At 42.0% G+C, this 14,192-nt stretch overlaps 1 protein-coding gene across 3 annotated transcripts in view; it reads right to left on the bottom strand.

Annotated features, from left to right (window-relative positions):
* Positions 1–14,192, bottom strand: part of AGAP1 (ArfGAP with GTPase domain, ankyrin repeat and PH domain 1) — a 386,032-nt gene that overhangs the window by 135,992 nt on the left and 235,848 nt on the right. For all 3 annotated transcript variants that reach the window (XM_067298700.1, XM_067298699.1, XM_067298698.1), the window contains one exon: positions 1,943–2,047. In XM_067298700.1, the coding sequence (XP_067154801.1) occupies positions 1,943–2,047 (105 nt within the window). The remainder of the gene's footprint in view (positions 1–1,942; positions 2,048–14,192) is intronic.

Below are 14,192 nucleotides of genomic sequence, written 5' to 3'. Positions count from 1 at the left end.
TACTTGCTACCTGCTGAAACACAGCCAAGACAAAAGGAGCGAGTTACAAACCTTGCAGACCTAGGAAAGGAGACCTGAGCAAACGGCAGTATGGAGATGGGTACCTTTTTCTTAGGGAGGGTGGGGGCACAGTGGGGGAGAGAGGGAAACAATTACAGGCGAGTAATTACTTCTTCTTTAAATGGATTCTTTCTAATCTCCAGTGGATTTTCCTCTAATCTCAAAGTAATTACCTCTAATCTCAAAGGATTCTCACTCTGGGGGAGACGAAGCAGCTCCAGGGAAGCCTGGAGAGAAGCGCTCTATTGTCTGCGATAGGCAATGAAAAACACACACATGTGCACGTCCCCGGGCGGGAACAATAGAGCCCTTGGACAAAGCAAGGAAGGGACCTGGGCGCAGGCAAGGGCTGCCTGCCCACTTCTGGCTTCATGACCCACAGTTGGCCATCACGGTTTGAGGGGAACCAGTGCCAGGAGGGCTGCCTCAAACATACGCGGTACCTGCGCTTCCCTTCTGTGAGCAATACCAATGCATAATTTGGGTATTTCAAGACTACTCTGCTGCAGATTTTCCAAACGCTGAAGGCGCTAAGGCAGCTTCTCCCAAGACTGAAGAAGCCAGACACTTGTCTAGCTCCACAGAAAAAGAACAGTGGAAAAAAAGGACAAAACCTCACTACAGAATACAAGGGTTGAGGGACATGATTTCTGATGGAAAGCAGCAACGCCTTGCAGCTAGTTGTCATGTAACTTATTTAATAATTTTTGAGACATGGAAGTGACATCAGAAGCTATGGCAAAGCATTATTAGGGCAGGAATTGAGACTATGAAGTCTTGTGCCAAGCCAGAGAAAGTGCTAATATTTAGCAAACAGGGAACACTAAGTTGGTGCAACCACAACAGCACTGTGACTTTGCACATCTAAAACAGAAGTTGTCTTCCAGATCCACGTGCAGGTCTACAAGCCCAAGGGCACATCTACAGAAATGCATGTGGTTGGAACCTTGATTTTCGCTTCTGAATGAAAAAATTTGCCCATAATGACACCAACAGCTTTAGAAACAACTGGCCCAAGTATGATACAACCGGCCACCCTCTGATTTTCTGATGGGCTTTATTATTAAATACAAGACCTGATGTGACTCTAAAGATCTTGGTGAAGGTCATGAAGTTTTCTGCGTTTCTGTTGCCTGTACTAGAAAGTGAGCAGAAGAGGCTGGATCGCCTGGGAGTTCCCCGAATTGTAGTCTCCATTTCAGCCCTACCTTCTGAATTGATTTGGCATGGAATGATCTCTTGCAAATCTCATCTTTCCTTCTGCTAACTGGCCTAGGAGCTACAAAATGTGCTTGCATTGAGTTGGATCACCATGCTCCTTCCACCCATGGATTGTGCTACACACACAGAGGGACAGATGAGATGCTTGGGCAGAAACAATATTACGCACCAACATAAAAATGCTTTATGGCACATATTTTAATAGCTACATCATTTTCAGAAAGCTGCTCAGAATTACTTTCTTGAATAAATCGTAACCATTGCACGTTGACAAATACCAGAAAACTTCCTCGCTATTGACAGCGCCCAGGACACTTTCCCTTATAAAGTTCTTTTGTTGGTGGTGGTGCTTTTTAATCCTGGTATTGACAGCAAGACCACGCAAAGCATCAGCGCAAAATAAACACTTAAACCTTTTCAACTGCTTCTGGGATTCAAGTTCCAGTGGATTTAACGGATCCTAACTGTCCACATACGCTTTCACTGTGGAATTTTATTTCAGATTGTGCTTTTTTGGGGAGGTGGGGAAAGGCAGTAAAGGGAGAGAAAGAAGTTTCTCCACCAAAAAGGACTTGACAAAAACATGTGTCTGGATGAACTTACTAACATTACTTTATCAAGGCTTGACATCTGCTGAATGTACAGGGTATGGCGTACTTACGTGTAAACTAGGATGATAAGTCAGCACACCGTTGTCACACAATGTAACATATTTCTTCTTCCATTCTTTATTCAATGACTTGCCACTTCGTTTTAGCAGCATACCCTGTTAGAGGAGGAAAAAATAATAATTAAACACTATTTTGCCAATGCGCAACTACTTAAGACATAGAAAAAGCTAAATATAATTGCTAACATTTTAGTTATGTTTTCTTCTACATCTTGCTCTGTGTCCCCCGTTTCTCCCATGACGCACCTTTTCGCCACTGGCAGCTCCAGCACTTATGATTTAGAAGCAAAAGCTCTAAGTATAGCTTTATAAAGCAAGTCAAGTGAACAGAAAATACTGTATCAATACTGGCTTTGTCCAATAGGCAAACAATGCCCTTTTGCATTGAATTTCACTCCTCAGAAAAGTGTATTTTATCGTGACACAGAATAAGGTTACCTACACACACTCCAAGCTGATAAAGACAGCAGTGCGTTTCCTAAAACTCTAAAATAAATGTGATATCTCGGGAGGAGTGAATTTTCCATGCAGTCATGGCTTCTGCTCACTTCAGCATGCTCTTCTCTGCTTTTTCCTATTTGTGGATGCCTTTGTTGTTCAGGCTTGGCCTCTCCGTACACAGGGAGCTGTGCGGATCCGTGTTTTCATTCCCTTTTCAGTACGGTGACACTGCACAGAAACCCTTCTAACCATCCATTGTAGCAAAGAGGAACACTAGTTTTGGGCAATGGAAACAAGGCTAATGAAAGAATTTTTCCAATACACTCTGGATAATTTAGGGAAATAGATGTAATGAGAGAAGAAGGAGGGGGGGCAAGATGACTCACCTTCCCACAAACCACATCTGATCTAAAAGCACCTTTGAATTTTACCAATCAATGGCTTAGATTAAAAAACAACAACAACAACCACCCACACACATGTCTAAATGGACTAGAATTACAATATCAATCTGTTCTCAGCTTAAAATAGAAGTCACTTTGAAAAGCAAAGCCTAACATGTCCTAGCATGCTGAAGGTGGTATATCTACCTATGCTTTAGCAACACACTTCCCTAGGAAACTCTAATCTCCAAACCAAGTCAGAAGACGGTTCCTAACAAATACATACAGTAATTTGGTCACTGAAAGCTTTAGCTGATTAGCTCTTAGCCAGGCTCCTGGGAGGGCACTGCAGTACCGCTCCGCTGTACCACAACACAGGTCTAACTCCACATCTGATGTGACATTTTAGTACAAACAGTAGTACCACGAGTAGTCAGCAGTTTCAAAGACCAAGTTCTGGGTTTAAAAAAAAGTCACTTACATTCGTTTCAATATATCATAACCAGGAATCTGAACTAATACAAGTGTCAATGCTCTTATTGCCATATAAAGAGTATTTCCATTCTAAAGAAACTTAAAAACACAGAAGAACCGCACTAGGGAGCACAGAACAGCAACAAAAAGTCGCACTGTTAAGCATGCTGTTCCTAACTGTTGTTGAGTTTTTGTTAAAGTGGGCACATCCTTAGAAAAGCAAGCTGTGCTATATGATTTCTCACTAAACACGCGACTTTATAAAATGGTGCCCTTTCAGACCAAACCCCGAAACCATGAGTGGACAAGGGTGGACTCTGTGCCACTACGTGACTAGATCTGTTCCAGAGCTAGAAAAATCCCTCCCGTCCCCAATTCCAGATCTTCAATACTCAGCTTAAAGCCCCGTGCCACAAGCCAGGTGAATTAATAACTCTTTTTGCAACCAGAGAGATGACTCCACATGGGAAGGAAAAATAAATAAATAAATAAATAAAATAAAATAAATCAGAGTTCACAACTGCCCGTTCCTGGACAAATACTTTGAATAAAGCCCAGGAGAACCACCCTTGGCAATTCAAAGCAATCTGTGGATGGGACAGCAAATAAAAGCCTGCGCCCAGTGACCAAATTAGACCCTGGGACAAACTCTAAGTTTCCGACCAGCCGGGGGTCAGGTCTCTTTTTTCATGCTGTTCATTGCTACATTTAGGCAGCTCAACCTCAAACTTTCAGCAACCCCAATGGGCTTCTGAGATGGCTTCTCACAAAAGGTTCGGCGAGCGGCGCATCCCAATTACAGCCTTCTGGTGGGTAGAGGCGTTGTTTTCTTCTATTAAAAAAATGAAAGCTTATTTCTGCCTTTGACTTGGCTGTTTGTGATCTGCCGCTTCACCTTTCCAATCTTTAATACTTCACCTACGGTCCGTGTGCTTGCATTTAGGGGGATCCAATTCTAGTTATCACTACGCTATACGGATCAAAAATTACTCTCCTAAAGCTGTTTGCCTGCGTTGGTTCTGCTGTGTTTGTTCCTCAGACCTTTTAATGGGAGAAAAGCCATAAGGATCACACGAGTGATATATATTTTTTAAGTTTTGAAGAAAGTAGAAATATATTTCACACCTTTTCAACTGTCCCTTCGCTACACGTAAAACATGTCACTCCTTATGTGATTTCCAATCCATGCCAATTATAAACTCAACAAATTGTGATGATATTTTAAAAGCTTTCTACTTCCATAATTTTTTATTAGATAGTGGTTTTGTTACTGCCCAGGTGTGAATTAAGAAATTCTATTTTGGGGTCTAAATGAAGAAATTATTATCCAAAATGGAGGTTGCACCTTGTTTTTCAAATGAAATTCCAGTTTCACATAGGAGAATCCCATTCAACGTGAAACATCTAACATCTCCCTATTTATGTCTTACTAGCAAACAAATCAGATTTCCCAGACCATTTGCTTTAGGGAACACCTTACATAAAAGAAAAGATTTTTGTATTGGGTGAGCATTAAAAAATGTTTTGCAATACTTGCAGAGAAAACTGCTCTGAACACAAGGAGCTAACATAAAGAGTTACAAAGCCTAGAAGCACATACAAACCACACTTTTCTTCCAAGGCCAGAGACTGCCACTTTGTCTGTGATAATTATATAGAATGGTCTTGAGAAATGCTCTTAGTATTGGAGTTTAGATCAGTTATAAATGCACTTTAACATTAACTAAACCTAAATAAATAAATAAATAAATGGCCCAGATATGACAAGAAACATTACTTCAACAACAACAAAAAACCCACAAAACCTTCACTTGAGTCGCATTATGTCTACATTAAGCCCCATCAGGTACTCTGCCTAGGAAACCAGATACAGTGGTTCCCGCTGACCTTTGGTACCTCCAAGGCAATTTGGAGGCACCTTGGGTATATCTACAGAGCTCCAGAGTCAAACAGGCCACATGTACCCATAGGATATCGTAAAAATCACATTTACTCTCCCAACTATTCAGTAAGGGACTTTCCTGAACTAAGTAAATCAACTCAAATTGTTATTAATCAGATAACATTACTTATCCTGAGTAATTTGTGTCAAATCTTCCATGCGCTACAGTTTTTCCCCGCGCAATTTTAGCACTGCAGTTCAGCATTGCTGACCCCAGCCTCAAGATTCTATACTTTAAGAATTTAACACCTCCAATTTGCTCAAACTGAGAAGAATTTAACACTTCAAATTAAATTTTACCACCTTCCCTCCAAAATTGCGATTCTGAACCTAATGGCAGAACACTTCTCCTACCAGACAGCGCTGCCTGTACTTTTAATGAGCAACAGGAAAAATACTTCAGCTAAAGCGCACGAACTTCACTCCTTGGGTTTCGCTCAAGGAACTGCACCACCGTGCAAAGAAAACTGAGGAACTGTCTGTATGTATTGCAATCTCTTTATTAGTAATGTGCATGCTACGTCTAGTCCCAGGAGGTCATTGCAAGCCAAAAGCAATGTTAAGTGTACAAGCTTTAAATAACTTACAAAGTTAATGTAATGAATGTAAGTGTTATCTGAAATCCATCACTCAGTGGCTTGCTGTAGCCTCAAGCTGTGATAAAACACCACTCATAAATTTATATTAAAACTCTGTTCAATAGCAATTATTTACCAACAAAGATTTATTGATTGCATTTGCTGTTAGAGACTGGGGCCCTAACTGAGTCAATCAGCTTATGTTGTTGAGCTTGAGGGCACCAGGAGAAGTTACAGGCTGCTATCAAGCTCTGCATCCTGATCGTTATTGGGAGAGTAGGAGCAGCTAATGAAAGGCCTCCAGTATAGCATTGATTGGATGTAAGGTAAAAGACCACCGGTCAAGGGACCGCTACGTACAATACACACTGCTCATCTGAACATGCTGAATATCAGCTGAATTTAGGCACTCTGGATGCCTTCCTGTCAGCTACGAACCTTGCCCGCTTCAACAACAAACGAAGACAAATGGTGAAAGAACTACAAATTCATTTTAAGGAAATATTTCAGGTTTTAAGGCAGCAAATTATCACCATTCAAAAGAGCACCCCTCAAAGTTGCTGGATAGATGGTGACGGAGGAGACTTACGTACCTCCCGTAAATAAACGTTACCAAAAGGCACATCCTAGCTGTTACAGAGATGGCTACAGCCCTGACTTGGCCCACAGAACTAATAGTTTGCACTCCCGGTCGTGCTTGATTTTATTTTTCCCACTTTGCAGGGGCCACAAGGGACGGAGTCTGTCACCAGCAGCCTATTACCAGCGATCACAGCCTAGGTGACAACAGGTTTTCTTCGTTTGCCCAAGCTGTAGCTCTTGACTTCACTTTTTTTGTTGTTTTTTTTTTGTTGTTGTTTTTTTCTTCCCCCTCCTTAATTTTTAGCCAGCCCCATACTGTTACCCTGATGCTGTTTTGACAGAATGAAATATGTAATCTTCTACTTAATCATTAACAGCATAAATTCTTAATTTTCCACTCAGGTCTTCGGTTCTCATAACTATGATTAGCAGCCAGCAGTTTTATGAATTTTATACAGCTCCATCATTTGCATCCTGTTCATAAAAGAAAAAAAACACCCCACATTCAGAAAGATCCTGAGTCAAATCAACTGCAATGTCAACCACTTATAGTCAAGATCACGAACAACTATTACATTTGAATTCCGGTCAATAATCCTTCCATTTCCTCCAAATCCATTAACATTGTAAACAAACCTTGACGAACCCTGCAGGTTTGCAGGACTATTCAGCACTAGTTAGTCGAACTAGCAGTACTAGAACCAATCTATCTTCTTGCAAACAAGAGATTATTTCTTAACTGATAATTTTCGCTTCCAGACCATTTAACCGGAGCAAGTTGCTAGTCCTAAAGTCCATTCTTCCAGTATATGACAGACAACATAGAAATAGGAAGTAGGCAACCAAATCTCTAGGGAAAAAGCAGCTAAAAATGCCCATCATTTCAACTTATTTGGAATCATGGGGACAAAAAGTGTTTCTTTCCCTAATTTACGAGATTTAAGTCTTCATTTCCAGAAACCGAAGGGAATGCTGGTTGGTCTTTTGGACAATTAGCTATAAAACTGCTTAAACCTTTTACAATTGGAAAACTGTAGCAAACATCTCGTACAATAACAGGGCAATGGGGATCCAAAGAACCACCAAACAAAGCTACGTGAAAGTGGAGGACTTCCGAAGAGATCAGAAAACCGTAGACCTCAAATATTCTCAAACTTCAGTTTCTAACATTAACATCGCATAACCCCCCCACCCCCATCCCATATATTCTTACCGCAGCCAGGCACATGGGGGGTAAAGGATATGCCTTCCTTAAAAACCTGCACTACAGTAGTCTCCAGAGCTTTGGATACAGCTTCTGAAGATGCTTCCTCAGTCAAGAAACATATCCTAAGATAATAGTTGTCCCATTCATATGGATGTTATTCATCAGCTTTACGGTCTTGGAGATAAATCATAAGTTCAAAACATTGAACTCAATTCTTTTTTAATATTCTCAAAACACAAGGAACATGGGGCAACAGGTAATTGCACCGTAAGTGGTTACCTACTGCTGAGACCGACCAGTCACCGTGCCATCCAGAGACAAAAAGGAGAGAACATCTGAGACCTACTTGGAATAAAAGGTAATAGTTTTGCTAAAACTGGACAGACCATCTACCTACAGAAGGCTACTTTCCCAGCTCTCTGCACACAGGCTACTAAAAAAAAATTAAACTGAAAATAAGCTTTACTAAAATCATCCAAATGCTGATCAGGCAAGTTTCACGCTCCACTGTAATACCCATGATCAAGACTGTCACCTCCAAAGAAGAACGACTACTGAACTCCTCCAAGAAACCTCACCACCAGAGACACAGTAAATGGGAAGAGCAAACTTCAAAATACAGTGTTCACTGTTACCGTGTTTTTGTTTGCCCCAGCAATTCAGCCTCCAGATTTTGACCTTACATGCCAACTGTGGGTAATGCACAAGTTCTTCTGATAAGCAGCAAGTAATTTTAAGTGAAGCTTTCACAGCTCTCCAGCTTGCAGCTGTTTCAGGAGGTAGGTCCATATTTCCAGTGCATCACAGACAAGGTTTCCTCAGGATCTTGCTGAGCAGGAGAACCTAGTTTTATTTAGAAGTACCATTTGCTTGAGAAGACAGAGTACGACATGAGTGCACTGCAATTTGTGGACCACAGACCAGGAAGCCATCGTCTGGCGCATCGCATTTGGCCGCCTGACAAGGAACCTCCTTATTTTAAAGGCAAAAAGATAATTGTGCAAGAGCAGACGATCAGTCTAGAATCAGAAGAGGAATTTGAATGGAAAGCCAAGGCAGCAGCCCTGCTGTAACGCCCAGCTGGAGCGAGAAACACAAGTCCAGAGCTCCACAGGTTTGCCCAACGGACAGGATCGCGCTTCAAACCCCCCCAGCCAGATGATGCAGAACGTATCTTTAAAGGAAGGAGATGCCGAGCAAGTTATGAGACTTCTTGACTACGCTTTCAATGGACAGCACTGTGAAAGGGGCTCTCTTTCGTAAGCCCTAGCTTATGAGTATTTCCAAAATTAGACTTTTTACAATTCATAGCACATTGCATACTGTCCATGCCTTTTCCACCAAGCTCAGTCCTTGAGTCTATTACAAAATGCAGATACAGCTATGTTTTTAAAGGAATGGCACCTCTCTTGCTCTAGAACTCAGTTTACCGCTCTGAAGTAGGCACAACACCCAGCAAGTCGCGCTGTTTTTCTGCCTTACAGTATACGGAGCTCTGTTGCCTTCTGAGGTTTGTTCCCATTTACCCTGTACCATTAAAAAAAAAAAAAAAAATCACAGCCCTTAATAATCTCAAGTAGTAGGTTTATTAACCCCTTGGCATCGGCAGTCGTGGCTTCCCCCCTGCCGCCGCCGCCGTCAGCGCTAACGCGAAACGCGCTGCGATGCAAATCATTATCTTAGCGCTGGAGAAACCAGCCGGCGGATGCCAAGGGCTCCGAGCCAGCAGCAGAGAGGCCGGCAGCGGTGGGCTCTGGTTGAGCCGTCGCCTCTCGCCGCGGCTCCGACGTCGGGCGCCGCCGGGCGCAAACAAAGTTGCCGTCCACGCGGCTCAGCTCGGTGCGACGCGGCAGCTTGGGTGAAAATTAAAGAGGAAAAATAATCTCGGGAAAGCGATTCGGTATAAACGAATGTTGTTGCCGTGCGGAGCGGCTACTGCAGAAAAGGCTGTAATAGCGGAAACACGGCTGTAAAAACAGCTCCATGGTCAGGCATGAAAAAGCAGCAAGCAACAAAACATGCTTTTTTTTTTTTTTTTTAACCCCTTAAGAAACAAACCCAACATGGTGGGGTGGGATTGGGGGGGGGGGGGATGAACCCCAGAAAAAGGAATCATTATGGAGCCGTTACAACCTGCGGCCGGACGACTGCACTCTCATTACAGCGAGGCTCCCTGAACCCTCAAAATTCTCTTTATCGTATTTCGTATAAAGTAGGGTTTGGGGGGGGGGGCCACGCGGGAGAAAGCCACGAAAAGCTTAAAACCCGGTTTTTAACTTTCTCTCCCGATACTGTAGTGTTTCCATAGAAACATGAGGAAGACCACTTAAGAGAAGCTGCTTCTTTTTTTTTTTGGAGCCGTGTTTGGCACCGTACCCCTCCCCCGGACAACCTATTATTTCACAAATGGATGCTTTTTGCGGCACCGGGGAAAAGGGGGGGGGGGGGGAGAGAAAGAAAACGGGAGCTTTAACCAGTTCCCCTGTGGCCCCCTCCCTTTTTTGTTGGTAATATTTCTGTCGTCCTGCCAGGGTAGCCGGTACAAAGGGTTACACTTTAATTGAGCTGTCAGCAGCTCCGACAATCCTATAAAACTCCGATTATGCACGGCAGGGTTAGCGACACACTTGTTATTGTGGCTGCCCTATTTGTGCAAGCCGGGCGTCCCCCCCCCGTCCCCGTCCCCCCCTGCCCCGCACGGGTCACCTCACCCCCGCGACCTTCCTGTCATTAGCCCCGTCTATTCCTACCTCACCGCTGCGAAAATCACACGAGCCAAGGCTTCAAAGGCCTTGCCAGGACTGGATTCGACCAGGAGCTAATCACCCACAAATCCAGCTCAAATGGCAATAATTGGCTAAACTGCTCACCTCTCCAGAGCTCAGCAGTAATTTGGGATAATAAAGAAAAGAATTATTCAGCTAACTGCCCTGAAATGTATGCTTTGTGACCGACACACTTCACATTTTAATAATGACGGACACAAAATCCAATTTAATGCGGCATCTCCTGAATAACAAAACCAAGAACGCTGGCAGGAAAAAAAGTGTATTCTTTTTTTTTTCTTCCCAAATTGTGCTCCGTGTTATTGTGCGGAAAGGATTCGCACTTCGCCTCGTGAAATTTTGGGGACCAAAAAGGTCTTTGCGAGCAACCCTCAGAAACTCTGCTCTAGGATGGGATTTTTATTTTTTTTTTAATCAAAAGGAGTGTCCCACATTAAAAAATAATTTCACCGAACAGTTATACCTCTGGGCCTCAGTCTTTTGTGGGGGTAAAGTAAGAAAAAATCTTTTTTCTTCTACAGTGGAAGGGTACCTTCTTCATTATTCTAGTTAACAGCATCTCCCGATTGCCTCGGTTTTCTTTCTTTTTGCCTTGTTCTCTCTTGTCACAGGATCCTTGGTCCCAAAGACCACAGTACGCACAGCCACTGGGTAGGCAATGACACTACTTTGGCTGCTTCATGATGGGACCATCACTGAGCTGCTTCAACGGTGCAAAGATGCTCCATCGCTCCTCCTTCCAGCCACCCCATTTTCTGTCCTCCAACCTCCCCCAAGGCCAAGAAAGGGAAAAACAGACACACATCTATGTGTTTATATATAAATAAAACAATACTTGCACATGCTGACTCGTCATAGTCTTTACACACTTGAGATGTCCAATTCACTCAGAGGAGGACTCAAGACAACACTCTTTCAGAGATGCAGTTAGCACATGTTAGGCAACTGGCATCCTCTCATCGTCACAGATGAAAGAATAAGAAACCCAATGAAGGATCATTCCTTAAGTCCCTTGAAACAACTCACCTTACTTTTGTACATACTGACTTAGCATCTTTCAGACAGAGGACTGCTTCAGAGATACTAAAATATCTAAATATCTAAAATAGACTTCAGGGATTGAAATTTCCCGGCCCACCAGTCACATTTTCACGTTGGCTTAACACAAAATAATAAGTACATGGGCATCTTGAGTGAATACGCATCAACGTCCCTGTACGTCAACTGCCGAGAAGATACAAAATCAAGAGGCAGCAACTCAGCTGACTGCAGAGATGGAAAGCAAGTGCTACGCTTGTCTCGAGAAATTAGTTTAGAAATGCTTTTTAGCTCATTTGTTTGAGGCAGGCACCTACCTGCAGCGCTTTAGGCATTAACAGGAGGTAAGTCGGAAAGAGCAGTCACACAAGCAGATATGCTAACATGCTAGAAGAGGTTACCCATTAAAATGGTTGAGTCGAACGTGACATAACCAGGTTTAAAAATGAGTCCCCCTTCCTACAGTTCCCTAAAACCACGTTTAATCTCTGAAACAAGCTGCAGAAAGAGGGAAAACCCATTCAGTCATAATTCTTCCCTGTTTAACCTGCCCATTTAAAGAACGATCTACAACAAGGATCACTTTTGAAAGGATATTTCAATACAACTTTAACACAAACTTCGTTTTCCTTAGAATAGACTTTCCGGAACCGTATTTTGCATTTTGTGAGATGAGGAAAGTGGTTAGAGACCATCATACTCCAAACCAAGATGGCGCCAGACCTGGTTACCACAGAGGTCACCTCTCTACTCCAGGGGAGAGGAGGAAGAGGGAAGGAACAACCTTATGACAAACGACATGTCATATCTACCCTGAAGAACACAGCCTACTTTGGACACTATGAACTGCCAACTATATCCTACGTTCAGGTGAAATGTCTTGAAGCACTTGTCCTCTCAATTTCTTCTTAAATAAGAGGAAAATCTTTAGACAAATGAAGAACATTCCCAGACACGAACAGGCACCTGTATGAAAAGACTGCTATGACCACATCCATTTGCTCAACATCTGAGCAGACTTTGGTGTAAGCCAACTATTCTAAAAACAAACCATTCATAAAAATATATATACACACACTTCTGTACACAAAACATTTACCACAGCATGTTTGCTACAAAATAACAAAAAAGGGTTTTTATGCTCACGCTTATCCCAGGATGTCAGAAATGAGCCATTTGAAAGGACCCGCAAAATCTTTTTCTTCTTCCAAAATGGCAGAAAGCCCAGTTTCTGATCAGAAATATTTAAATAGCACTAAGGATTTTGAACACAGCCTTCTCTCTGAATGTATTTGATTTTTCTGCTCAGCAGAACACCCTTTTAAAAAGGTACAGATGATATATCTACTAACAGCAGCAGAGCCATGACTTTTTAAATAATCCCTTTGAGAACATACACAATCACCTTTTTCATTGAAACAAATGACTTCTCATTGTGCTTTTAATCAATCTGTACTTTAGCATCTGAAAACAAAGTCATTCTGGGTTCAGCTCGAGGAACACAGAAGTGTATATTTATTCACCCAGATTCCTCTACTGCTGCTCAAGGGCCATGACCCTCCTCTCACTGTTGTGTGCTTTGAAAGAAGAAATGCATTTTACGGGGTGTAAAATTTGCCCCCACCCCAAAAAAGAAAGAAGGAAAGAAAGAAAAAAACCACTTAGATGACATCTGCTGATCAACTTCTGTAAAGCCACCAGCAGAGGATAAAAACACATTCCTGCAGGTTCATGCCTTTCGTCAAAGGCTAGCTCAGACATGGAGGGAAGACGACAGGAACTTGCCCAATTCCTAGAAGCTCTAAGAGAAGCCCACAGCATCAGCTGCGCTCAGCAAAGGACACTGGCCTATCTCTTCAGCACAAACTTGGGATCAGCATTTCGGAAGCCTCTTCACTTGCCTATTGTAGTATTTACTATATATTTGATGACTGTACTGGATCAGGGTATCTCCACATCTGCAATTTCTTCCTGAACCCCAGCGAAAACCTAGCCGAGGCCATTTCCAGTGATTTTTAAGGCTATGATTTATAGACAAGTTTCAAATACAGATTTATTACATTTTGATCTTGATTTGCTACTGCACAAAATGAAAGTACTTATGTCATTAACTGAAGTAAACCACTACTACTGTGATAGATGTTATAGAAAGTATAATAAAGTAAGAGAGATGTTGCCAGTGTCAGTCTTTAGAAGGAACTTTTCTGAGAAGTTATAAATCAACGCTTTTGACAAGGATTTTATTAGTATTCCTTTACACATGAAAGTAATACCTGATCCAATCCAACATTTATTTAATACTCTGCAGACTAGTAACTCTCAGAATGACTTTGGTTTTCTCTGGGCCTACCGTGCCTTGCATATGGTGCACACTCTTCCGCTCCCCCACTTACAAGCTCAGCATTAATCAGTGCAATTTCAAAATAAAGGATTTTGCATATTGTATCAGTAAGTTAAAAATTGTTATATTGTTTTAATGTTAAAATCACTCCAGATATAATACTTTATGCAGTATATTTCATGCCTCATTTGCTTCAACAGATATTAAGCTTCAGTCAACAATTAACTACTGACACCATTTTTTTTTTTTTTAACCAAGACGGATTTTGGGGGGAAAAGTTAAGGCAAAACTTGGATTTATTAGATTGATGCTAATTAAAGATCACCAGCTTATTTTCCTTTAAAAGCATCCATTCTTAAGAGCAATACACAGTCCCTTATTCTACATCTCAGCTGAACTGAAATTCAGGTTTGACAGCCACGCAGCACATATTTTAGTCAAAAAAATTACTGTAAGTGCATCTATTTAA

This window comes from Apteryx mantelli, chromosome 6 (assembly GCF_036417845.1).
Source record: "Apteryx mantelli isolate bAptMan1 chromosome 6, bAptMan1.hap1, whole genome shotgun sequence".
Lineage (NCBI taxonomy): Eukaryota > Metazoa > Chordata > Aves > Apterygiformes > Apterygidae > Apteryx > Apteryx mantelli.
Note: the sequence above shows the minus strand (reverse complement) of the source record. Positions and strands in the feature narration are given on the sequence as shown.